The following is a 23955-nucleotide window of genomic DNA, read 5'->3' as shown; positions in this document are numbered from 1 at the left end:
TTCCGAGGAAATGAATTTCCTCGGAATATTCCGAGGATTTTTTTCGTCGGAAATTCCGAGGAATATGTCGTCGGAATATTCCGAGGGATACACTTCCTCGGAATATTTCCAAAATTCAAAAAAAAAATTATAAATTTATTTTTTTAAATTGCAATTCAAAAATATAAAATTAAAATTGAAATAGAAAACATATTTAAAATACAAAAAATAATAAAATAGTTTTTATAAATAAAAAAATGTTTTATAAATACAAAATTAGTTTTAATAAATATAAATATTTTTATAAATATGAAATCATCTTTTTATAAATACAAAATAGTTTTTATAAATACAAAAAATAATAAAATAGTGTTTATAAATAAAAAAATGTTTTATAAATACAAAATTAGTTTTAATAAATATAAATATTTTTATAGATATGAAATCATCTTTTTATAAATACAAAATAGTATTTATAAATACAAAAAATAATAAAATAGTGTTTATAAATCAAAAAATGTTTTATAAATACAAAATTAATTTTAAAATATGAAATCATCTTTTATAAATCCAAAAAACGAATTTATATACAAAGAACGTTTTGTATATTTAAAAATAGTTTTTATAAATACAAAAATAAAAAAATAGTGTTTATAAATCAAAAAAATGTTTTATAAATACAAAATTAGTTTTAATAAATATAAATATTTTTATAAATATGAAATCATCTTTTATAAATCCAAAAATCGAATTTATATACAAAAACGTTTTGTAAAATCGAATTTATATAAACGTTTTGTAAATACAAAAATAATAAATAATTTATAAAAAAATTCTAAATCAATTCAACACAACCAAATCACAATTCTAAACCTATTACACAACAAATCACAATCCTACCCAATCACCCTAACAAAAATCTATCAAAAAACTTCTAAAATCATCAAATCTACTTAAAAACCTAACAAATAGGACCTAAGAGAGTGGGATAAGGTCCTTACATGATTTGTAAAGGAATGGAAAGGATTCGCCGGAGAGATCGTCGCGAGAGAAGGTGGAGAACGCCGGAAGGAGAGAGAGATCGCCGGAGAGGAAGAAGGGAGAAATGGGGAAGAAGAGAGAAATGGGGAAGAAGATGCGGTTCGAGTTTATAAAACCTTGGGTCTGACGGATATTTTCCGTCGGAATTTCCTCAGTATTTTCAATTTCAATTTTCGCGAAATATTTGGCGGCTTGTTTGCCCAGTTAAATGAAAATATTCAGAGGAAATTCCGACGGCCACTTAAATATCCGTCGGAATTTCCTCGGAATATTTTCATTAATTCGAGGAAAAAGAATATCCTGTGCATGTATTTCTATTAATTTATATTGTTCCTCGGAATTTCCTCGGAATATTCCAACGAAATACCGAGGAACTAGTGTTTGGGGTTTCAAAACATCAATTTTTTTTGCCGTATTTCATTTCTTATACAATTGTAATGCATACCATTGAAGATTCTTTGTATAGATGAGCATAAACCATGAAATAACAAATTTCAAAACGAATTGTAAGTATTCCTTTTACCGTTCATTAAAGTGTATAAGTGTTTCTCTTATGTTGTGGGGATTTCGTTCATACAATCGGAAAAGTGTTTATTATAGGGTAATGAACAAATTTTTGACTTCATAATGAACGTAAGACACTTAATAAGGGTTATATAGGTGTTATTCAAACCGCAAAACGTTGTTTTTGGTTTAAAAACCCTATTTCCTCGGAATATTCCGAGGGAATTCCGAGGAAACCCTTTTCTTCCCCAGAATTTCCTCGGAATATTCCGAGGAAATTCTGAGGAACTAGTGTTTGGGGTTTCAAAATCTCGAATGTTTTTTTATAAACGGATCGATCGATGTATTTATGTCCAAAAACGCATCGATCGATCACTAAGATGGACCAAAGCGTAACAATGTGATCGATCGATGAGATTATCCCATCGATCGATCAAGGATATCAAGTGTTCCTCGGAATTTCCTCGGAATATTCCGAGGAAATTCTGAGGAACTAGTGTTTGGGGTTTCAAAATCTCGAATGTTTTTTTATAAACGGATCGATCGATGTATTTATGTCCAAAAACGCATCGATCGATCACTAAGATGGACCAAAGCGTAACAATGTGATCGATCGATGAGATTATCCCATCGATCGATCAAGGATATCAAGTGTTCCTTGGAATTTCCTCGGAATATTCCGAGGAAATTCTGAGGAACTAGTGTTTGGGGTTTCAAAATCTCGAATGTTTTTTTATAAACGGATCGATCGATGTATTTATGTCCAAAAACGCATCGATCGATCACTATGATGGACCAAAGCGTAACAATGTGATCGATCGATGAGATTATCCCATCAATCGATCAAGGATATCAAGTGTTCCTCGGAATTTCCTCGGAATATTCCGAGGAAATTCTGAGGAACTAGTGTTTGGGGTTTCAAAATCTCGAATGTTTTTTTATAAACGGATCGATCGATGTATTTATGTCCAAAAACGCATCGATCGATCACTATGATGGACCAAAGCGTAACAATGTGATCGATCGATGGGTATATGTCCAAAAACGCATCGATCGATCACTAGTTCGTCGGAATTTCCTCGGAATATTCCGACGGATTGATGTTTCCTCGGAATTCCGTCGGTATATTCCGAGGAAATTCCGAGGAAACTCAAATTTTGGGTTTCCTCGGAATTTCCTCGGAAATTCCTCGGGAAATTCCGAGGATTTCATTTTCCGTCGGAATGTCCGTCAGAATACCGATGTTTTCTTGTAGTGAATGAACCATCCATCATACATATTTTACACAAACTTAAAACTTGTGGTTTCTTCAATAGGTTGTACTTGTAGAGTTTAAGATATTGTCTCATTTGCATTGAACCAACTTTGGCACTCACTCTCTGCATATATATTTGACAAGTTCGAGAGGGTCTCTATCTATATATCTAAATATACTTTCTGCATATCTGTATATATATTGCTTATATAAAAAGCTTTTCGTCAACGTAGACATTTAAAACATCGTGTAAGTAGCCATTGTAGAATGAGAATGACGCCAACAAATTTGGAACTCAAAATCTATGACTTATTAATTAGCTCATTAACCAAAATTGTATGGTATAACACCAAAAAAATCCAAAATTCGCTCATTAACCAAAATAACACTCTCTCACCTTTTTTTCTTCTTATCTCTCTCTATCTTCTTTCTACAAAACCAGTTTCCCTTTATTTTTTGGTTATTTCACAAATAAACCCATTAGTGGGAAATTGTATGGTATAACACCAAAAAAATCCAAAATTCGCTCATTAACCAAAATAACACTCTCTCACCTTTTTTTCTTCTTATCTCTCTCTATCTTTTTTCTACAAAACCAGTTTTCCTTTATTTTTTGGTTATTTCACAAATAAGCCCTTAGTTAATACCAATCATAGTTAAAAAAATTTGCCTGTCTCTTTTTTTCTTTGTCAGCTTTAGTTTTCACCTATCTCTACATAACGTTAAAGTCTCATCCTATTTTTCATCTGGTACATCAAATTCTCTTAACCACGAGACATTCGTTTTCCATTTTCCCAAAATAAAAAACACCCACTCAAAAGTCAAAACAAAACAAAACAAAATTCACAACATTTAATTTGAACTTTATTCAAAATGACTTCGCATGTTGAAGAAATTGAAGAAGAGGAAATATCAAAAATTGAGAAAGGCAAAGGCAAAGATTGCCATCGAGGAATCGAAACAGTCATTTGTACTTCTCCCACCACTGTTTGCCTCACTCAGAAGGTAAATACATAAACCAACAAAATTTTATTCTGTTTCATTTTCATTGTTATGATTATAATTAATATATTTAACAAATTATTTTATGTTCTTTCAATACTGATTACAGTTGATAGCAGAGATGATTGGGACGTATTTCTTAATATTCGCTGGATGTGGGGTGGTGGTAGTGAATGTGTTGTACGGTGGAACAGTGACATTTCCAGGGATATGTGTTACTTGGGGTCTCATTGTTATGGTCATGATTTACTCTACAGGTCACATTTCCGGTGCCCATTTTAATCCTGCCGTGACCCTCACTTTTGCCGTGTTCCGGCGGTTCCCCTGGTATCAGGTATTTACTCTCCATCTCTTCTTTAAATGTTTTTTGGTTGTTTTTAAGTTAATCAAAACATAAACACATTACATGTTCAAACAAATGCAACAATTATATTCCTAGTAAATACTATATTTGGTATTTGAATCATGAATATGATTGTAAAATGGTTTGGACAGGTACCATTGTATATAGGTGCACAACTTACGGGATCGTTACTGGGGAGTTTGACACTGAAACTAATGTTCCATGTGACACCAGCAGCTTACTTTGGAACAACTCCGTCTGATTCAGCGGCACAAGCACTCGCTGCTGAGATCATTATCTCATTCCTCCTTATGTTTGTTATCTCCGGCGTTGCCACTGATAATCGAGCGGTTAGTATTTTCTATATCATCATAAACAGTTAGATATTGGCACTAATCATTGTATATTTTCTTAACATGATCAGTATTATTTTATAGCAATTTGTTCTACAATTAAGAACAAGTTATCTCATTTGAAGTCACTAGTGCATTTTTTAATATATTGCCATAGAAACAAATCATAAGGAAAACAATATGCAAATATACACTCTTATGTTGTTGGATTGTTCTTAAATTTCTTTTATAGGTCGGAGAATTAGCTGGAATTGCGGTGGGGATGACTATAATATTGAACGTCTTCGTGGCTGGGTAAACATTTTCTCTTTCTTTTTCATTTTCAAGCAACAAGAATAATATATGACTAGAAATCATGGTTTGGGTTTTTATTATTACTATTTTAATATGCAAAAATGCTAGACCGGTTTCCGGAGCATCGATGAATCCAGCAAGAAGTCTAGGACCAGCGATAGTGATGGGAGTGTATGATGGACTTTGGATTTACATTGTTGGTCCTCTTGTCGGAATTATGGCGGGAGGTTTTGTTTATAACCTTATAAGATTTACGGATAAGCCACTCAAAGAGCTTACTCGGAACGGTTCTTTTCTCCGTTCTGCTTCTCCAAAACACAAAACTTCTACTTCTAAAAGCTAATTTTTGTACTCTCTTGGTCATATCTTATTTTGTCAAACTTTTCCTTGTGGATAGTTGTATATCCTACTATATATTAATTGAAAAGTCATTTAAGTGACTTTTGCTTAGGTGTCATTCATAGGTGAATTTAGAATTAATTCTCTTAATATGATTGGTTGTTGGTATTTGAATTTTTATTTATTTAATAAATTTTGTTTTAAAAAAAAAACTAATCCTAGAACTATCTAATCTAATCTATATTACCATACAAACAATTAAACATTTTAAAGATCATAATTTATTTATAGAAATAATTAAATATCATAGCTTATGTTATAGAAATTTAAAATATACATATAAATACATATGGTTTGATAGAAATAATTATATAAACGATTTTAACATATTTATATTAATAGTGGATACAATAAATTATATACTCACTATATATATATATATTTTTCTAAAATGTGTTATACTAATTAACCTAAACCTAATAATATTTTGTTATACTCACTATATATATATATATTTTTCTAAAATGTGTATAATGAATGCAAATAGTCAAATATACAATTTTAAAATCATTCAGTCATTTTTCAGTGACAAATGTTGATTGTATAGTTGAGTTATTACTTTCAGAAATGATTAAAATATTTGAATATTTAAAAACAGAAAAATATATAGTAAGTCTTTTAAAATAATATTAATAAATGAAAATATTTATTATAATATAAAATTGAAAAATTGGAAATGATATAGTTTTGATTATAATAAAATTGACATGTTTATTTTGTAATAGGAAAAAAAGAAAGGATAAATATATAAAACATCAGTGAATTAGAATAATAAAACATATTTGTTGTATTCTTGGTTGTATTCTTTGTTATTTTAAATTTTTACGTACTTAATCAAAAATTATGTCATAAAAACACTTTTTGAAAACTTATAATAAAATTTATAGAATTAAAAATATATCTCAATAATCTTCTAAGATTATACAATACCAAGACTTTTGATTTTCAAACTATTCAAAATAAAAAGGTTAGTTTTAATAGTTGTGATTATTATTCAAAATTATAAAATTATAAACATAATATATAATTTTCATAAAATATTTATACCCGCGAAATCGTGGGAAACCACCTAGTATACTACTCCCTCTATTCCCGAAAGTAAGATTTTCTAGACTATGCACGCTTATTAAGAGTTTAATAAATATTTATAATTTAATTTATTTTTTACTTTATTATACACTTTCCAATAACTTTCCACCAATAAAATTTAATCAATTCAAATATTCTCAATTAATGTTCCTCAAAAGTATAAAAAAGTACCTTAACAATATAAAAAAATCTATCTTTATGGAATAAGAAAAAAATCTAAAAAATCTTACTTTCGGGAACAGATGGAGTATTATTTTATAAGTTGAATTTAGATGCATCTAATCTAAGAAAAATGAATTCCTAATTACAGTAATTAAATTTTTAGAAAAAGTTACGACCTTTGTTCTAAAAAGGAAGTAAATCATAAACAGGAAATATTTGATGTTGACATGGTGGCCGTCTACCAAATTTTGGTGTTATCGCTTAGAGGACTTTCAAGTTCCTGTGTTGACACACTTCACATCCAAAATAATACCATGCATGATCAGTATATATACCATAGATTGTAGCAACAACCTTGCATTTTCAACCAGTCCGAAAAGTGACACAATAACTAAAAAATACTATTTCAAGTTCGAAATAATAATCGTTGGGGTATTAGAAATACGAATGTAAACCTGTGTAGAACCCAATAGCTCATATATGGTTTTATCCTCATTGTATTCAAGGGCAACAAATTTTTTTTTCATTTGATTCGACGATACTCATAGAATCGCTATTAAATTTGAACCTAAGATACCATTAAACCATAGGAAAACCAATCGGTTAGGCAAACATATCCCCTAAACTATATTTGCGAAGTGATTTTGCCACATGTCCTCTCTACAATCAATTTCACAAAACAAATATTACATAACTACTGAAATTGATGACATGGCTTCCGGAAAAATATGACATGGATAATTTCATTTAATGTTGATTTATATTTTTGACAAACTTATTAGAATATGATAATAATTCATATATTACATTTAATATTGATATTTCTTTTTGGTAAATTTTTTTAAAATATGGTAATAGCTCATACATCATCTATAAAATAAATATATTCATATATAACATTTCAAATATCAAAATATTATTATTTTTGTATAATTATACAATTTGTATTACTAAAGCTTTCAAAAATTTCTACAATTTTTTTAAAAATTTAAATATCTAATCGTAAGATCATTAGTTTTTTATATACCTACAAATTTTATAAATATTGTTTAGGCTAAATTTTTGGTAATTATACAATGTTATATCATTTTTATTAATTTTATACAAATTGATTTAATATATATCAAATATATATTAAATAGTAGTAAGAAAACAGTAAAATCTATAGTATTTAATAAAATTTATTTATAAATATAAATTAGATTTAAAAAAATTTTGCTGCACATGGTGCAGGACAACACATATAGTCTATTACAATAAAGTTGTATTTTGTCACTTCTTATGAACCCACATCAGCACTTCTATCTCTAAATGTTGACACTTGACATCATGTCTTTAGCTTTCTTCTATGATGAGTTTTTTTATTGGGCTCTTATATTATACAAACCGGATCGATGAGTTTTTTAGGCTCTTATTATCTTTACAACCTGACCCTTTTGTTATTAGGGTTTCCTCCTTTCACGATTACAGAGCTTCTACGTTCAGACGCTGTGCCTCTTCGGATCTCCATAACTCTGAACAACGCCTGTGTAACGTCTCCCATTTTCGGCTACCATCTCCATTAATCCAAGCATTAATGTCTTTCCCACCACTGCTCCTACTCTTTTCCATTTAAATGGCCTCATCATCCTCCAACCCTGGAGCTCCATCTATAAATGTTTTCTTTTCCTGCGATGAACACCCTCACTGCTACAAAATCTGAAAGGTCACACTGTTACGAATTCCTATACTCTTATTACCGATTTGAAGGTTGGTCGCTGTTCAAACACCTGCTGAGGTCCGGCTTCTAAGGTTCTGGGAGGCAAGGAATGTCAAGAAAGGCGGCGAGCTGATGGTGTCGACATGCTACTCCTGGACGAGAAGGTTAGTCCGGCGTACCACCGTCTTTTCTTATTAGCTATTTACACGAGCTTAGTCCTCAAAACTTTAATCTGATTATTTTTAACTCCACACGTCTCTGTAACTCCTCATCTAACGGGAACTTTCCGATATGAAGGCTCTCCGTTGTAATGAAGTGATGGTCACATGTCTGCTACGCTTTTGGGTGGCCAGGGACCTGAAGAAAAGCGGCGAGCTTATATGGTTTTAGTAGACGGAAAAGGTAGCATAATAAAGCGTAATTCCTATTATATGTTGTTGTTATTGCGAGAATTTTATCAACTTAGAAACTTTTTCTTTTGTTTTTTCCCCTTTGATTCAAGGATCCATCGCCGCACACACACAGGCTTTAAACTTTCAAGAATAAGTAATATTTTAGTTGTTCTATAAATCTCAAAACCATAAAGTTGCATCCTTTATTTTTTATTATGAAGATGGTACTCGGAGAAGCTCGTGAAATGACAGTGGGGTAAAGAAGACCGTGTTTCTGAGTGGAACAATTACATAGACTCTCACGGTAACTCACTACTCTACTTCTGTCTTTTAACTCTATTCATGTTTATTGTTTTGTCTGATGTTCCTAATCAATTCACAAGTTCTCTCTCTGAGTTTCGTTTTTCTCGGTTCTCATATATTCAAACAGGAGGAGTTTTATGGAAAACTTCTCACTCAAATTTTGGAGGTTGCTGGTGAGCTGAATCCATCCAACTAAACAATCTGATGCAAAAGAATCCAGTTGATACTTGATCCTTAATGTTTCTCAATAACATTCTCTTTGAAACATATCCATTGAGCAACTTTTCATATATAGGAAAGCATCTGAAAATCTATTACATAAGAAGGCAATCAAAGTACAAGGAGAATGGTGTATTCTTTATTTTAAAACCTTCCTCATCTTCCTCAAGCCAGGTATGATCCATCAAAACATAAAAAAGCTGATGCAGTAAAGTTAAATAAGAATATTTTTTTCTTTTATTTCACTAATTTATGGTGATTTTTTCGATACGTAGATTTGTGAGGTAAGTAGCAACACCACCTGTAGTTTCTGCGTTTGCCATTGATAGCTTCGATCAAGTATGAAGCAGCAGTGAAAAAGGAGCTAAAAATAGAAACCATTTTAGACGTTTGGCTTCAATTTCTCCAATAGCGAGACCCTCTGTCTCAAGCACAACAAAGTAAAATATTTTAAAATATTATAAAATGTTAATCTATTATAAATATTTTACTTACTTTTCAATACATTTTAATAATATATTAACATTTTATAATATTTTAAAATATTTTACTTTGTTGTGCTTGAGACAGAGGGTCTCGCTATTGGAGAAATTGAAGCCAAACGTCTAAAATGAACAACGCAACCTCAACGAAATAATATTGTTTTCGTATGGCTCAGTGAGAGGCTTCCCGACAATGTCAGGTGGTTCTAAGACGACGGATCTGTTCTTATATGTTTGAGATCCTCTTAACTTGCTCAAAAATTGCTTCCCCTAGAGGTATGGATCTCCTTGGTCATTTGTTTTCGCATTTAGTTGTTGTCACTGCTATCTTAAAGATTGAAAATTTTATGTTCTCTCTGTGTCGTATATCATTTGCTTTGATATATAATTTGAAAATTGCTCAGACTTTTCTAAAATCTGCAATCTTGAGAGAGAATCACAAGAGCAAGCAGATTACTCAAGTGTAATCTTTCGTTTGTAGTTAGCTTAATAATGTCTTCTAACTTGTGACTCTCAGCGAGCATACTTTTTATTCCTAACTAATCAAAAAGCATTACCCTGTTTGATATGTGTTTTGCTTCTCTGAATCAGCTTTGGTTTCTATGACAAATGTTTGAGGAAGTACGGGAATGCAAATGTCTGGGAGTATTTCACTGAAGTTTTTGATTATCTTCCTCTTATTGTCCTCATGGAGAGTCAGGTATGAGCTCTTCTTCAAGCTGGTATTTTAGACGTAATTCTTAATAGCACCATTTGACCGTCAGTTATTATCATTTACAGGTTTTCTGTTTGCATGGATTACATTTTTCACATATTCTTGTGGTATGCGGTGATGGGAAGACAGAGAGCAAAAAGATGCTCATTCAGTTGCCTACATTGGGATAATTGTCAAGAGTGAAGGACGAACGTACAAACCGTGGAGCAACAAGTATGTAATTGATAGGTTTCAGTTTGCAGGAAGAACATAGCAACGAGGATGATGGAAGCTTGGGGGAGAAGAAACATACGAGACAAGGTTGGTCAACATGGATAGCAAAGACTCTGGTGGAAAAGTCTTCTGCTAAGACTTCTTAACTGTCATATAAATAAGACGCCTAGATTCTCATTTTTGTAAACGTTTCGGAGTGCGATTTGAATAAGATCTTTAGCTTCTTAATACTTTTGGGTCGAACAAATTGTGATTACAGTAGTAGATCGTGTTGATAAGTGAGTTCCAAGTAAAAAACTTATCATTAATAAGTTACAAAAAAAAAAACTTATCATTAATTTACTAAAACCCAAGGCAACACTTAGAGCCTGACTTGTTCAAACGCGCGGAAGTTTGCGGATGCGGGTGGTTGCGGTTTCAAGAGATTTGTACGACTGGTTCTGCGGTTAAAAATTAGTGCGTTTGCGGGATATTTATGACTGGTTAACTACCAAATGCAGTAGTGGTTAAATAATAAATTAACAATATTTACATTTTATATAATTATAAAAATATCTAAAATTATAATATTATAATAAATATAAAAATTATTTTAGACAGTTATAGTTTTAAATTTTTAAAAATTATACAAAATATTTTTATTTTAAAATTTTATAATATTAATTAAAATATATAGATATATTTTAGTATTTTTATAATTCCAATTTAAATTTTTTATTGAATATTTTTATTTTTGTATTTATATTGTTTTTTTTTTTAAGTAAAGAAATTATCCTCCCGCAACCGCAAACGCTAGCTGGAACCAGCTTTTGAATTTATAAGGTTTATAGCGGTTTGAAACGGTTTAGAACGGTTTGAGTGATTGTTGCAAAACGCCAACAACCGCAAAGCTGCGCTTGCGGATGGTAGCGGTGAAACCAGTCGTACCCTTAGTCTTAGTGAGTTTCCTATTATATCCGACTTATTTGCACCAGAACATGTCAGTCTGATCTCTTCTATGGCGGTGTAAAGTTGAAATTTTTAGAGATCATGTATGCATTTTGATCGGCTTGATGAATTCAAGGAATAAGTATATAAAAGGAAAGCGAAGGACGTTGATGGGATCTGAGTCTGGTGCTCCGGTGGTTTCCTTTTAATTGATTATTAACGTTCTTAGACCATAATTATCGCTAACACCGGTGGCACAGTTTCTTAGAAAACTTTTTTTGATTATTTTTTTGTCTAAAATAAAAACAATAATATTCAAAAACTAACTAATCGTGAGCCCCACTGACACGTAGCGTTGTCCAACAGTGCAAAAAACACTCCAAAATAGGTCATTATTTTATAATTTATGTGACTGATTCTTATGGTTTTTGTAGGGTCCACGCAATAATTTTTTTTTAGAACCCCATTCCGCGATAATGGTGGCCTTAGACATAGAGCGAGCTTCAGATGTGAAAGGAACATAAATGTCAATTATAATTTAATAAACCCCCAACCCCCCCCCCCCCCCCCCCCCCCCCCACATGCTAAAATATTGGCTGTAATATCGTGCATTTGAACTTTTTCAGTGTGATTGAAGATATAATATTGTGGTCGTATCATAAACCATTAACCCACCATCACATTTTAGCTACTCGCGGTGGAGAACGAGCTCTTCATGGCGGATGACCCGTCTTCTTATGAGGTACCTCAATCTCATCTTTCTTATGAGGTACCTCAATCTCATCAGATATGAAAGGTGCAGCCACATCTATGGTTGCAATGAACAAGATATTGATCACACTTTGCTTCACTTACTACTTTGATATATCTTCTCACTTTTTGATAAATCTTGCTCTTTTCACATCTTCAGCAAATGTCACGCATAAAACAAAAGCAAAAGTAATCAACGAATTCTAAAAGCATTTTGCTCAACTGGATGTGGCGGTAACAAAAAACTCTATTCATTTCTAAGAGCATAATATTCAGAAATTCTGGTGTAGTCGCAAATATTGGTTGTCATGTTTATTTTTATGCATATATTTGACTTTTTTTTTATAAAAAAAGTATGTTAAGAAACTGATGGACAAAGTAAAATAAAATTTAAATACCTCCATATATTTACTATATTTTTTTCCTACAAACACAACAATAGTTTTGAAATCTTGACCACAAAAATAGTGGTTCGGATCATTGACAAGGCAATTCGCAACATGATTGTTTTTCTTCGCTACAAGGCTGACCACAAGCTTGCATGCTAAATGAACGTTGGTTTTAATTCTCAGTTTAGAGCTTTGCAGTTTAAAATGTTTTCTTCAACCATGTAAATTTTCATCTGTAGGCCTTTATTTCTGTAAATTCCTATTCTTTATACAATGATCAATGAATTTCACATTTCATAAAAAAATAGTTTTGAAATCATTAAAATATATATTAGTGTTCAAGATCCGGCGCGTAGCGCCGGCATACCCTAGTTATCATATAACTTAATAATATGAAAGTCTTAATATTGTAAATAACCAACTAAAACTCATTTTTTCAGTTAATAAAAAATTTCTTTGTATTTTTGTCAACAAAAAACTCAAACTTGGGTTTTAGCGTTTTTTCTTTCATTCCGTAATTTTTGTTGATTAGTAAAATACTTGTGGAATCGCGTTTTAAGATGTCATTCCACCATTTCGAAAGATTACCAATCAAAGCCTAACTAAACGGAAAAGGGCACTTTCTAGAATTTGGTGGGGAGATGTAGATTTCTAGAATCGAATATTTACATAACTAGGTAAATCTCTGTTGTTGGTGGAAGAAGTGTTTATATGAATGGGATCCTTGGTCGTTTTTTCTAAGCACGGAGTTACCGTTATCAAGAACCTCTGCTACCACCGGGGATTTCCCATTTCCACCGGTTATATTAGTCGACCAAACAGATGTATCGGTTCCATCCACAACAATAAGATCACTGTCTCAGATTTTTATTTTCTATTGATATATCTTAAATGTTTTGTGTTAAATGTATGACTTTTCTTTACTGGAATGAATAGAATATTGAATAATAGGTCAACACGATCCGTTTAAACTCAAACTAGCACTAAAATCAATTTCCAACTGCCTGTAAACAAATAAAAAATACATTTTGTATTATGCACATGGCCACCATACATTGAATTAATTTCATAATCTGGCTTCTCTAAAACTAGCGGCTCCATCAACCGATCACATTTAACTAATAAAAAAGAAGTATATGTCAACACAGAAAGCAACTACAAATGTAGATTTTCGAATTAAACAAGTGAATCTAATGACAAATGTTCTTTGTTAAATAACACAAATCGCAAACATTCCGCCGTAGCGCGGACAAACCACTAGTATTAACATATATATGAATCAAAATACTTTATAGCTTTTAAAAGGTTAAAAATTATACACTTCTTTAATTTCCTCGGCTTCTTTTGTGCTGGGATTGAAAACCAATTGTGATGAATCATAAGCATTTGAGACGTGGAGATTACCTAAAACAAAATTAGCCAACACTCGATAATCTACATTATATGAATGATATCTACTGGAAAATTTTAAAACAGCATTTGTAACTATAAATGACCTGATTTTAGCAAATCTGAGCAAACAGACAACAACTCCAAATTGTGCTTCCTCTCTATGAGATTCCATAACCTCAGAAAACTTCCTCCACAAACAACATGATATGCGTTGATCACTAAAAGAAAATAGAGTTAAAACACGTGTAAATTCGATTCTTGGACGACACGATATGAATTATCATGGACAAAAATATAGATAAGAATTGTATACTTGATGTCTCTTAGTGTGATTCAATCTTTTTTTCTCCTTTCTATTACATTTCAGAGTTCAAATTTGTGAGATATCTATGGCACGTCCAAGAATTTCTTGAAAACAAAATAATAAATCTTAATTAGTGGACGATCAAAAGAAACACGGTAAATAACAAATAAAGAAAATTACCAATCAAGAAATGAACATCCAATCTTCCACCCATAACAGAATCGAAGTCTGCTAATGCAAGAAACATGTCATCGTTTTGGAAGTCATATCGCTTAATGAATGAAAGACATATTGTACATGTTTTTTGTTGGTCGGTAATGTTTTGCAGTTGGACTCATTTGGAAGTTCTCTACAGTCTTCCATTCACCAACATTGCATTCACCCCCCCCTAAGACCTCATGTAGTTCTTCTTACATGTAGCTTGAATTTTGAACCCCTGCAAGAAAATATACAGAATAACATAGATGTTATTCCACGATCTCATGAAAAAAAACATACAAAAAACATGATAACCCATCAAAGTATTTACGTTTTACTTTCACTGATTAACTTAAACATAGAATTTATTTATGAACATGCTTTCGCTACAATAACAAAACAGTACTCTTTTAAGATGATGAATTATATTAACACTTTTTGTCTGCAAATATGATTTCCAAACTCTCATCACACCAAGCATTGGATGATTTACAGGTGTGTATCACTTTGACTTGGATCAATCATATCCATTTCCATGGACTAACTTCATCAAGGTACTATATATTTTGCTTGGAAGAAATGACATCAGAAACTCTTAGAAAAGAAGGTGTTTGCTTTGAATTATCGAATGCAGTATATATAAGAAAGGTTGAGGCCTCACAGTTTAGCATATTCCCATTCAATACAGTTAGAGAATTTTTTTTCATAATCACATATCTTGAGTAACAAGCTAATTTAAGTTATGGAAATTAAAATTTTCTGAATCAGTATATTCGACAGTTTGTTAGAAACTTCTGATTTTTTTTTTGTTTCTATTTTTTTGTTATTGATTTGCGGAAGATTGGTAACTATAATGATTGGCGGTTAGTTTTCTGCTTTACTATATTCGAGATTAGTATTTACAACTTCTGATTTTCTTGTTTCTATTGTTTATTATTGATTTGAAAAAGATTTGCAACTATAATGATAACCCAAACAGTATTTTGAATAGTTAATAAATATATCGGTATAATCATAAATTTGAGTATCAAGCATATAAATTTTTAAAAATATATATCGGCTTTTATTTAGTAGTTATCCAAAATTGTAGTTTGATGGTATATTTTCAATAGACGAGGGGAAATTTTTGGAAAGATTTCGGGTTTAGGGTTTTGTGAATTAGGGCTTATTGAGTTTTGATCATATATTTTAGGATTTCATAATTTTGAATACTGCAAAATAACATTATATCAGGATTTATGTATATATATTACATGTCAATTTGAAAACATTGAAATGTTGAATCCGGTGTCTTATTAGAGCATGATGCATGGTGTAAGTTTCAAATACAAAACATATGATCCGGTGTGTTATTAGAGCATGATGGTGTAAGTTTCAAATACAAAACATATGGTTGACGATTAGTATCATTAATACAAGTAATATAGACAGTTTTTTTAGGCTTTAATTATTTAATTAGTTGAAAGGGATAGAGAAATAATGCAATATATCGTTTGTTGGAATAAAAATATTTCTTGGAATAACAAAAATAATTAAAAATACATGTTTTAAATAAGGCAATGTCATGACCTAATATAAACAAGCTCCAAGCCTTTACTTGAAAAATAAAAGCACTTTAAAAATTATGTCATTTTATTTGGCAACTGATAACATGGCATGTGGCGGTCACAAGGAACCTGATCTGTCGCAATATGCGATGTAATAATTATTGTCCAAGATGTGGAGAACCAGAAGAAACTGTTACCATGCTATTTTTGAGTGTCTACCAACTTTACATGCTTGGTCTTTATCAGCAACTTTGTCTAGTACAAACAGTTTTTCTCTGCCGAGCATTTATGCCAATATGAATAATTTATTCTGGAGGAAGAGTAGCATCTAAGATCCAGACTTGGATAGAAATTCTTATTCCTGGATAATCTTGTATATTTGGAAAGCTTGGAATGATAAAAGAGAATAGACATGGATCCTTTGGAACTTATCAGGTATGCGAAAATTGAATGTCAGGCTTGGTTCAAAGCAAATGAATCAGTACCCTTATAGTGAAGAACCAAACGTTTTAAGCTTGGGTAATATATGTAGCTGTAACACATATGAAGAGTCTAAGCCAATATATGTTTGCTGTAAAACAAACCAATAATGATTTTAAAGGTCTCATTGTTCAATGTTTTTTAAGTTATTACATTTTAGAGATAAAGCATAAATGGTGAATTCAAATGAAAACAATTTATATATGGATGCAATACACTACATTAGGTGAATAATCGACAAATCTAATCTTTTGCATATGAAACGGTTAATTTTATTTAAAGCTGTTTATAATATAATATGAGTAAACTTATAGTTTTATACAGTTGCATCTTGTAATTATCTTTGTAGTGTGATTTGCAGGGAATAAAATTCATGCATCACCCAAAAATAGGTAGATGCTAAAAGAGTAATATTTAAAGTTAAGCAGTGAACAAAGCATACTATGTTAACCTATTGGATAGATCTACTAAGCAAGTTTGAAAATGACATTAGCAACACGCAAGTTCCAAATAGCCAAACATGTAGGCCATGTTCGTTTGAAAGTGGCTGTCAGCGACTAGCGATAATTTTAAAACACAATTTTAAATATGTTAGCTGAAAATTATAGCGATTAAAAATCACAGTCATCATCGATCGCTGCGTTTGATCGCTGCATTTGGTCGCTGGGTCAACTAACTACTGCGAAACGAATAACATTTTAATCGCACTAGTCGCTACAAAACGAACATGGCCAAATCTGTAATTGCAATAATTTTATTTTGTAGATTAGGAAAAACGAAAATCATAATCAGCCTTAAAAGTTAAACACACAGGTCGTACGTATTCTAGTAATTTTTTTATAATATGGTCCAATTTTTCCTAATAACAAGTCGCTGCCAAAAAAAAAAAACAAGCAAAAACTCCTTAACACCAAGAACAGTAGAAGAAAAAACAGTAAAGGGGATTAAGATTTCTGGGATTAAGAGCTAAGCCCCCGACCATGGTGGGAGCCTCGGTGCCGGTTTCGGGCGAAAAAGATGGAGCGAGCAGCATTCTCACACAGAAGAGAAAACGTTCATCCAAATCTTCACCTGATAAGAGACTCTCGCCGGCGCTGCTGGATCTGAATGTTCTGGATTGCCCCATTTGCTTCGAAGCATTCACGATTCCTATCTTCCAGGTTTTGTTTCTCACCTGAACTAATGGTATCTTCTCACTATGCATTTGGAAGAAGATGCTTTGCAATATCCATTCACTTCTCACTCTGCATTTGGAAGAAGATGCTTCCATAGCTTTTGATTATTTTTACCGATGTTTAAAGAAACTCATGTCTCTAATTGTAGTTTCTTGAAACTATAAACTATAACTTGGGGTTTTAATCACACATTGGGTTTTGTATTTCAGTGTGAGAATGGACATTTAGCTTGCTCTTCTTGCTGTCCCAAAATGAGTAACAAATGTCCAACATGTGCTTTGCCTACTGGTCACATTCGCTGCAGACCAATGGAGAGTGTTGTTGAATCAGTTTGTGTCCCATGCCCAAACGCCAAATCTGGATGCACCGAGAATCTCTCTTATGGGAAGCAGTTGACCCACGAGAAGGAGTGCGACTTCTCTCCTTGCTCCTGCCCTGAACAGGACTGCGATTACACTGGACCATACAAAGATCTCTACCGTCACTATGATTCCACCGCACACCATGAGAGATTCAATTGGTTCCTTTGCGGCCAACCCTTCACTGCCCAGATGGACATCAGTGATAAGATATTAATCAAAAGAGGGTGTAATTTGATTATATTGATTGCAGTGCAGTGTTTCAGGGAGCCATGTGGTGTTTACGTTACTGTAAGCTGCATTGCACCACCTTCTCCAAAAGTTAGAGAGTTCTCATATGATATCACCTACACTACCGAGGATGGATACACTATGATTTACAAATCGCCAACAGTAAAGAGGATTCTTAAAGTTAGCTTTGAAACTCCTCGAGACAATTTCATGTTGATCCCTCACAATTTGCTTCGTGGTGATTTGTTGAAGTTGGAGATTTGCATCAATGAGTTGAACCAAGAGTAATAAGGTCATTGGTGATGTATAAGATCGGCACTTTTAATGTTCCTATGGAAGAATCTATCTTTCTATCTTGAATGTTATCTTTTGTCATTGTATAATTAACATGTAAGTTTTAACCTTAGGAACTAAGATATGACTTATTTCTTGATGATTCTCATCTTTTTATGACTTTCAACTCTATATACAGTAACTGCTTCCGGTGCATTCCAGTGAAAAGTGGAAGAAGGCTTCCCCTTCTTTAAGTGAACCACTGATCAGTCATCCTCTTCTTCTATACTTAGCAGTTACAGCCAGGAAACAAAGCAATCAGTTGATAACCAAATACTACCTCACGCAACCACTTGCGTAAACAAAAATAACATCCAACAGAAAACATCCACAGGAAACCCTCATGTCCCTAATGACATTTCAGCAACCAAAAGAAAAAGAAGAATCTAAAAACAACAACCTGGATCATGAAATCATTTGATTTAACCTTCATAAACTTGGCGTGTTACAAAAAAAAAAAAAAAAAAAAAAAACTTGGTAGATTGCATACATCTAAAACTAACGTAGGAATCAAAACCTTGCAGAGAATATAAGTCTGGAAAGAGAATAAAATAACAAAATAACAGAGCAGAGCAAGGCTTACAATCTTGAGTGGTTGAAAATTGCAACAAGGTTTGGATCAGATCAGTGCCTTAGCAAGAATTTAGGGTCTTCTTCTTACAGATTTAAGGACCCTTTTTACCAATTATTTTTATTGGTCTTGTAAAAAGAAAAAAATTGCACAGGGTCTGTAGAAAACATTAGCCGGGCCTGGATCAGATACAATAAATTCAGAAGAGGTGTAAGAACTAGTGATCCATATAATATAGAGCTTTGGGTCACAGCCCTTATTAAACAAGTAGAAACATATAAGGCAGCATCACAACACATTAATGTAACCAAACCAAGAACAGGAGAAATTATCTGAGCTACAACGCCTTGTCAACTAATCACAGAAACTCAGAAACCTTCAACATCACATTATCTCAACTGAAGAAAAGAAGGAACATGAAAATCTATACCTCATCTTGAACGACAACCTATAACAAAGATATGTGTAATGCATAAATTATATTGTCTACGAGGTATGCAGGACAAGGATACGCGAGATAAAATCAAATCCTTTGCATAAATTCTCCAAACACAGCCTTCGATTCTCGACCTCTACATCTTCCAGAAACAATCTATAAACCTTTAAATTCAGAGAAAATCACTCCAACACCCAATAGGACACGGGTATACCTAACTGAAAATAAGATTGATGATGCCACGGGGCTAACAAATGCTGTCATAACATTCCTCTTGACCTAGCTAACAGACCTGACAAAAGAGCTTGAACCCCTCATGTTGGTAATTTCTAAAAAGGGAATAAGAAAAGTCTTGTGGACAAAAGACGAGATCACAAAGAAGCAAATCATCACGAGTTTAAGAATCTGAGCTATAACCTTTAAGTCGCAGAAGCGGGTAAGCTTGCATCTTTAGCATTTACCTATAATGACGGAGATACAAGTAATTATATAGAGAAATTTTAGCATATGTGACTAAGATTTAGACCCATGCATAGAGAAAAACAAAACAAGGACGACAACTTTAACATGATAAAAAACTTGAGGGTCTGAAGGTGTGCAAGGAAACCGAGGCAGGATGTGAGAGTTTGGAAACGAGGCTGACCAAGCTAATGAAAGAAGAGCTTAATGTGAGGGATGATAGAATTGCTCAGTTGAAAGCAAGAACTGAGTATGGAAGACGACCGCGATCGGAGGGACAGATTTGGAAACATGGATGACTTTTTTGATCATGACCTTTTTGACACCAGTGGACCGTTTGGAGGCCAAGAAAATGGTATAAACTGGTAACTTATTTATTGTAGTATGTAATTTCATTTTAAAAAAACAAAGGACTAACATTGTAAGAGTTGTTCAATGGGCAAAAGCAGATGTTAAATCTTGGCTAGATGCTATGACTTCAAATGCGGATGATATCAACATATATATATCCAGTCCGAGGAGGCACAAATCATGACCACGCACAGTCATGGATGCGACCAACTATAGAACAATTAAATGCTGTTTCGATGCAACTTTTAATAAAACTACGAGGCAAGGAAGGGTATGTTGAATTGTAAGTGATAACAACGGGCATACATAATTTTGGGGGTGCATCATGTATAGGGAATAATAAATCTCTACTTGAAGCTGAATTTAAAGCTCTTCGGATAGCATGCAATGCAACATGTCTGGAACATGGGACTTCGTTCACTCGTCTTCGAAGGAGGTTGTAAAGTTTTGATTCATTCACTACCAGACAAAGAAGTTAATGTCTCCACTGAAAATATTCTCTATGACATTTCTCTTTGGAGATGAAAATTTAACATTGGAAAACAAATGAGAGTGCTAATTAACAAATGCATGCAGGTAAGTAAGAAAATATAAAATCTTGATAATAATGGATGGCTTCTTTAGCGTTTTCCTCTATAAAACAACAATTTCACCTCTCCCTCCGTTCTCCGCGAAGCTCACATGCTTCTACATATTATTTGAAACAGCAACAAAATTCAATCAGTACTTCTTCTGGTTACCAAACTTCAGCTTTTAAACCATCAAGTAAATGCAATGTTTAACTAAAAGGATTATTTGAGTTTACAAAAATATCATTAATTCTCAAATATATTTCAAACATTTACCTCTCGGGCCTTGTAATTGTTCTTCAAATCTCCAGCTCCAAGTTCCCAACAAATATCATTGCTATCTTGGCCGCCTTGTATCTCGCCGGAACTCTCTCGGTAAAGAGAAATGATCCTCTCCGTGACTTCAGATGCATCGTGGCTCTCTCCCATTAACCTCATGATCTGAGACCGAGGCAGCTTCAGGCTCACCCTCGTCTGTCCAGACCCAATCCCATTTCCGCCGTCAGATCTTGCTAAAGCCACGTCAGAGACGGCCCTCCGGGAAAGCATTAGCATTTCCAGACGCTCCTTGGCGCTAACATGTATACCGGACATAACTCTTCGGAACGGAAGCTTATTCCTATTCGCAAGGTTAGGCAGCTCCACTAGAAAATAAGTTTTATTAGGCGCTAAGATATGGTTCGGCTCAAGCGGCTTGACGCGAACTCCATATCTTTTCACGGACTCGGAGTCAAACAGCACGAAGCCAGGATATTCTTTGGTGGCGTCGCTCACTCGGGCCGGAGTTTGGAGCCGGAAAGTATCGCCGTCGATCTTCATTACTGTCGCCTTCTTTCTCCTCACCATGATAATGTTCCCCATTGTCTTCTCTTTTTAACTGGATGAATCCCGTAAAGCATGCAGCGCTATTTATATACGTTGAGGAAGAGTAAAGATTAACTAGATATATAATAGGTTAAAGATTTGATTAGTGTGTGAAACTGTGAAATACTCGGGAGATTATATTTTCTTAATAAAGTCTACCAGTGAAATTTTTATTTACTAATTCTTGAAAAGGTCGGTCGACGGCAATACATTTCTAAAACTTGAGGTTTATCATAGCATTTTAAAACGTAGCCACCACTAGTGGCCAAGGCTTATTTAAATATATACTAAGACTATACGTCCATAACTAACCTCCCTATGGTACCATATATTCAATTTGGTAGGCGGTTATCCAAATTATACTAGGTCGTCATACCAATATTATACTACTATATAGTATATAATAATGTTTATCCGTATAAATTTGGGGTACGATCTAATCGTCCCCTTGAAATTGTCACATAGTATGTATCTACACAAATTATCTCTTGTTTTGTGATTCCAGCAATTAAAGTTTCGAAACCGGTTTCTTCTCATTGTAAATGTGAATCCTATTTCTCAAGAGTTAAAATTATAGGTTATTTTCGAACCAATTTTTTTTTTAAGCACAACTTTCATTAGTCTTTAAACATCTGAATTACAAATAGAAAGAAAAAGACATTCTCCCTCAATAATCGAACAAGTTCTTTCAGGAAAACGTGGCTTTGATGCTTCTTATGTGGATCTTGGTTATCTTCTAAGTTTTGAAAGTATTTTTTTTTCTTCAAAACAAATAGTTCATATTTGTATAAACACGTGTTGAAGGCAAGACTGTTGGCTTTGATGGTGTAGACGACAAAACCCAAATTTGCAATGCCGTGGGACATTTAAAAACTGCATGGTTTATCGACTCGTCCTCTTCCTCACATCTGGGACAATGATTGTCACATCTCAGTTTTTCTGTGTTAAGTTCTCTGTAACTGCCATATGACCAATCATCAGCTTTCAAATAAGATGACACATGTTGTGGAGCGCTTTAATTTTCCAAACATAAGACTGAAACGCATGTAAACTCGGCTCTGTGCATATATCTGAGACTCCTTCTACCATCACATTGCGAGCCACCCAACACCATGATCTCACTGTGTAGAAACCATGTCTGGTATACATCTAGCATGCAATACCCATCATGTTTTCTATCGTGACTTATCAGTAAACTCTTGGTTAGAGTAATATAGTCTTGGACCAAAAGTGATTCCAGCTGAGATCGTGGGAATCCATGGATTCTCTCATCCTTTTTTCTCATAACCAGAGTGAAGATTTTTTCTAATACCAAATGAGTGGAAGGCCTTCGATGCTACAATACTAGTCCAAGCATAAAGAGGTTTATCGCTCAATGTAGCTCGTAAAGGCGATCCGAATTTGAAGTATTTTCCTCTCAACACCCTAGTCAAGGGCGCATCTAGAAACTGAAGTAATTTCCAAAGTTTCTTAGCCAAAAAAAATCTAGATTAAACTCGTGAATCACCTTAAATCTCATTCCACGTTTTCTTTCGAACTCCACCAGAATCGTGCAGTGGCACTAGCTAGTTTCTCAAAAATCTCCTAAGAAAGAAGAAAGCACAGCATAACATAAGTGGATAAAGCCAAAGCAAATGATTTTATTAGGACCTCCTTTTAATTCTTAGACAACCATTTGGCTGACCACCCAACCAATCTATTATGTAGTCCTTCCTTAATGAAAGCTAAGAACTTACATTTTGATCTGCTGATATCCTCATGTATGCTGAGATATGAGCCCATTTCCCCTTCATTATGAATACCCAAAACAGTTTTTATCGACTCCTTCATTGTTCCACAAATTTGTTTGCCAAGAGAAAATATGATTTGTCAAAATTTATGCATTGACCCAATGCTTTGCCATAAGTTTAAATAACTTCTATAAGTTCATCACATTTTAGGGGCTCTGCCTTACAAAAAAAAAACTCATATGCGAAAAGTAGGTGAGACACTGGAAGACTAGTGTGTGCAATACGCATTCCTATTATCTTACCCTAAAATTCTGCATGATTTAGAAGGCTAACGAGCTCTTCTGTGCACTAGATAAAGATTTAAAAAAAACAAAGGGTCTCCTTGAAATAATCCTCTCTTCAGTGTAATATTCCCTATGGGTTGATCATTTAAAAACACTGGTATT

At 33.2% G+C, this 23955-nt stretch overlaps 3 protein-coding genes and 3 long non-coding RNA genes across 6 annotated transcripts; 4 read left to right on the top strand and 2 right to left on the bottom strand.

Moving 5' to 3' along the window:
* Positions 1–2689: 2689 nt before the first annotated feature.
* On the top strand, positions 2690–5211 carry LOC106444808 (putative aquaporin NIP4-1). The gene is made up of 5 exons (XM_013886241.3): positions 2690–3784; positions 3891–4115; positions 4277–4474; positions 4710–4771; positions 4880–5211. Exons 1-5 carry the CDS (start codon positions 3653–3655, stop codon positions 5112–5114), a joined length of 852 nt encoding a protein of 283 aa, XP_013741695.2. The 5' UTR covers positions 2690–3652; the 3' UTR covers positions 5115–5211.
* Positions 5212–7823: 2612 nt separating this feature from the next.
* On the top strand, positions 7824–9462 carry LOC111209831. Its single transcript, XR_007322498.1, has 4 exons — positions 7824–8284; positions 8418–8816; positions 8943–9208; positions 9310–9462. It is a non-coding gene; the product is annotated as an uncharacterized LOC111209831 (long non-coding RNA).
* A 137-nt stretch (positions 9463–9599) lies between these two features.
* On the top strand, positions 9600–10836 carry LOC106444809. Its single transcript, XR_001288349.3, has 3 exons — positions 9600–9792; positions 10108–10216; positions 10297–10836. It is a non-coding gene; the product is annotated as an uncharacterized LOC106444809 (long non-coding RNA).
* Positions 10837–13152: 2316 nt separating this feature from the next.
* LOC111209848 lies at positions 13153–16163 on the bottom strand. Its single transcript, XR_002661250.2, has 3 exons — positions 14216–16163; positions 14007–14120; positions 13153–13914 (listed from the first exon to the last, which is right to left on the bottom strand). It is a non-coding gene; the product is annotated as an uncharacterized LOC111209848 (long non-coding RNA).
* Positions 16164–17291: 1128 nt separating this feature from the next.
* On the top strand, positions 17292–18632 carry LOC106444810 (E3 ubiquitin-protein ligase SINA-like 7). Its single transcript, XM_013886242.3, has 2 exons — positions 17292–17591; positions 17816–18632. Exons 1-2 carry the CDS (start codon positions 17412–17414, stop codon positions 18482–18484), a joined length of 849 nt encoding a protein of 282 aa, XP_013741696.1. The 5' UTR covers positions 17292–17411; the 3' UTR covers positions 18485–18632.
* A 2147-nt stretch (positions 18633–20779) lies between these two features.
* BNAC04G30540D (uncharacterized protein At1g66480) lies at positions 20780–22892 on the bottom strand. The gene is made up of 2 exons (XM_013886243.2): positions 21192–22892; positions 20780–21033 (listed from the first exon to the last, which is right to left on the bottom strand). Exons 1-2 carry the CDS (start codon positions 21774–21776, stop codon positions 20980–20982), a joined length of 639 nt encoding a protein of 212 aa, XP_013741697.1. The 5' UTR covers positions 21777–22892; the 3' UTR covers positions 20780–20979.
* Positions 22893–23955: the final 1063 nt, after the last annotated feature.

Source organism: Brassica napus, chromosome C4, assembly GCF_020379485.1.
Source record: "Brassica napus cultivar Da-Ae chromosome C4, Da-Ae, whole genome shotgun sequence".
NCBI lineage: Eukaryota > Viridiplantae > Streptophyta > Magnoliopsida > Brassicales > Brassicaceae > Brassica > Brassica napus.
Note: the sequence above shows the minus strand (reverse complement) of the source record. Positions and strands in the feature narration are given on the sequence as shown.

Excerpts from the sequence above, each read along its gene's own strand:
- LOC106444808 (XM_013886241.3), top strand. The coding sequence starts at position 3,653 with ATGACTTCGCATGTTGAAGAAATTGAAGAAGAGGAAATATCAAAAATT. Across the intron at positions 3,785-3,890 it reads CTGTTTGCCTCACTCAGAAG|TTGATAGCAGAGATGATTGG; the intron begins GTAAATACATAA and ends TACTGATTACAG. Across the intron at positions 4,116-4,276 it reads GGCGGTTCCCCTGGTATCAG|GTACCATTGTATATAGGTGC; the intron begins GTATTTACTCTC and ends TGGTTTGGACAG.
- LOC106444810 (XM_013886242.3), top strand. The coding sequence starts at position 17,412 with ATGGTGGGAGCCTCGGTGCCGGTTTCGGGCGAAAAAGATGGAGCGAGC. Across the intron at positions 17,592-17,815 it reads TCACGATTCCTATCTTCCAG|TGTGAGAATGGACATTTAGC; the intron begins GTTTTGTTTCTC and ends TTTGTATTTCAG.
- BNAC04G30540D (XM_013886243.2), bottom strand. The coding sequence starts at position 21,776 with ATGGGGAACATTATCATGGTGAGGAGAAAGAAGGCGACAGTAATGAAG. Across the intron at positions 21,034-21,191 it reads ACAATTACAAGGCCCGAGAG|AAGCATGTGAGCTTCGCGGA; the intron begins GTAAATGTTTGA and ends AATAATATGTAG.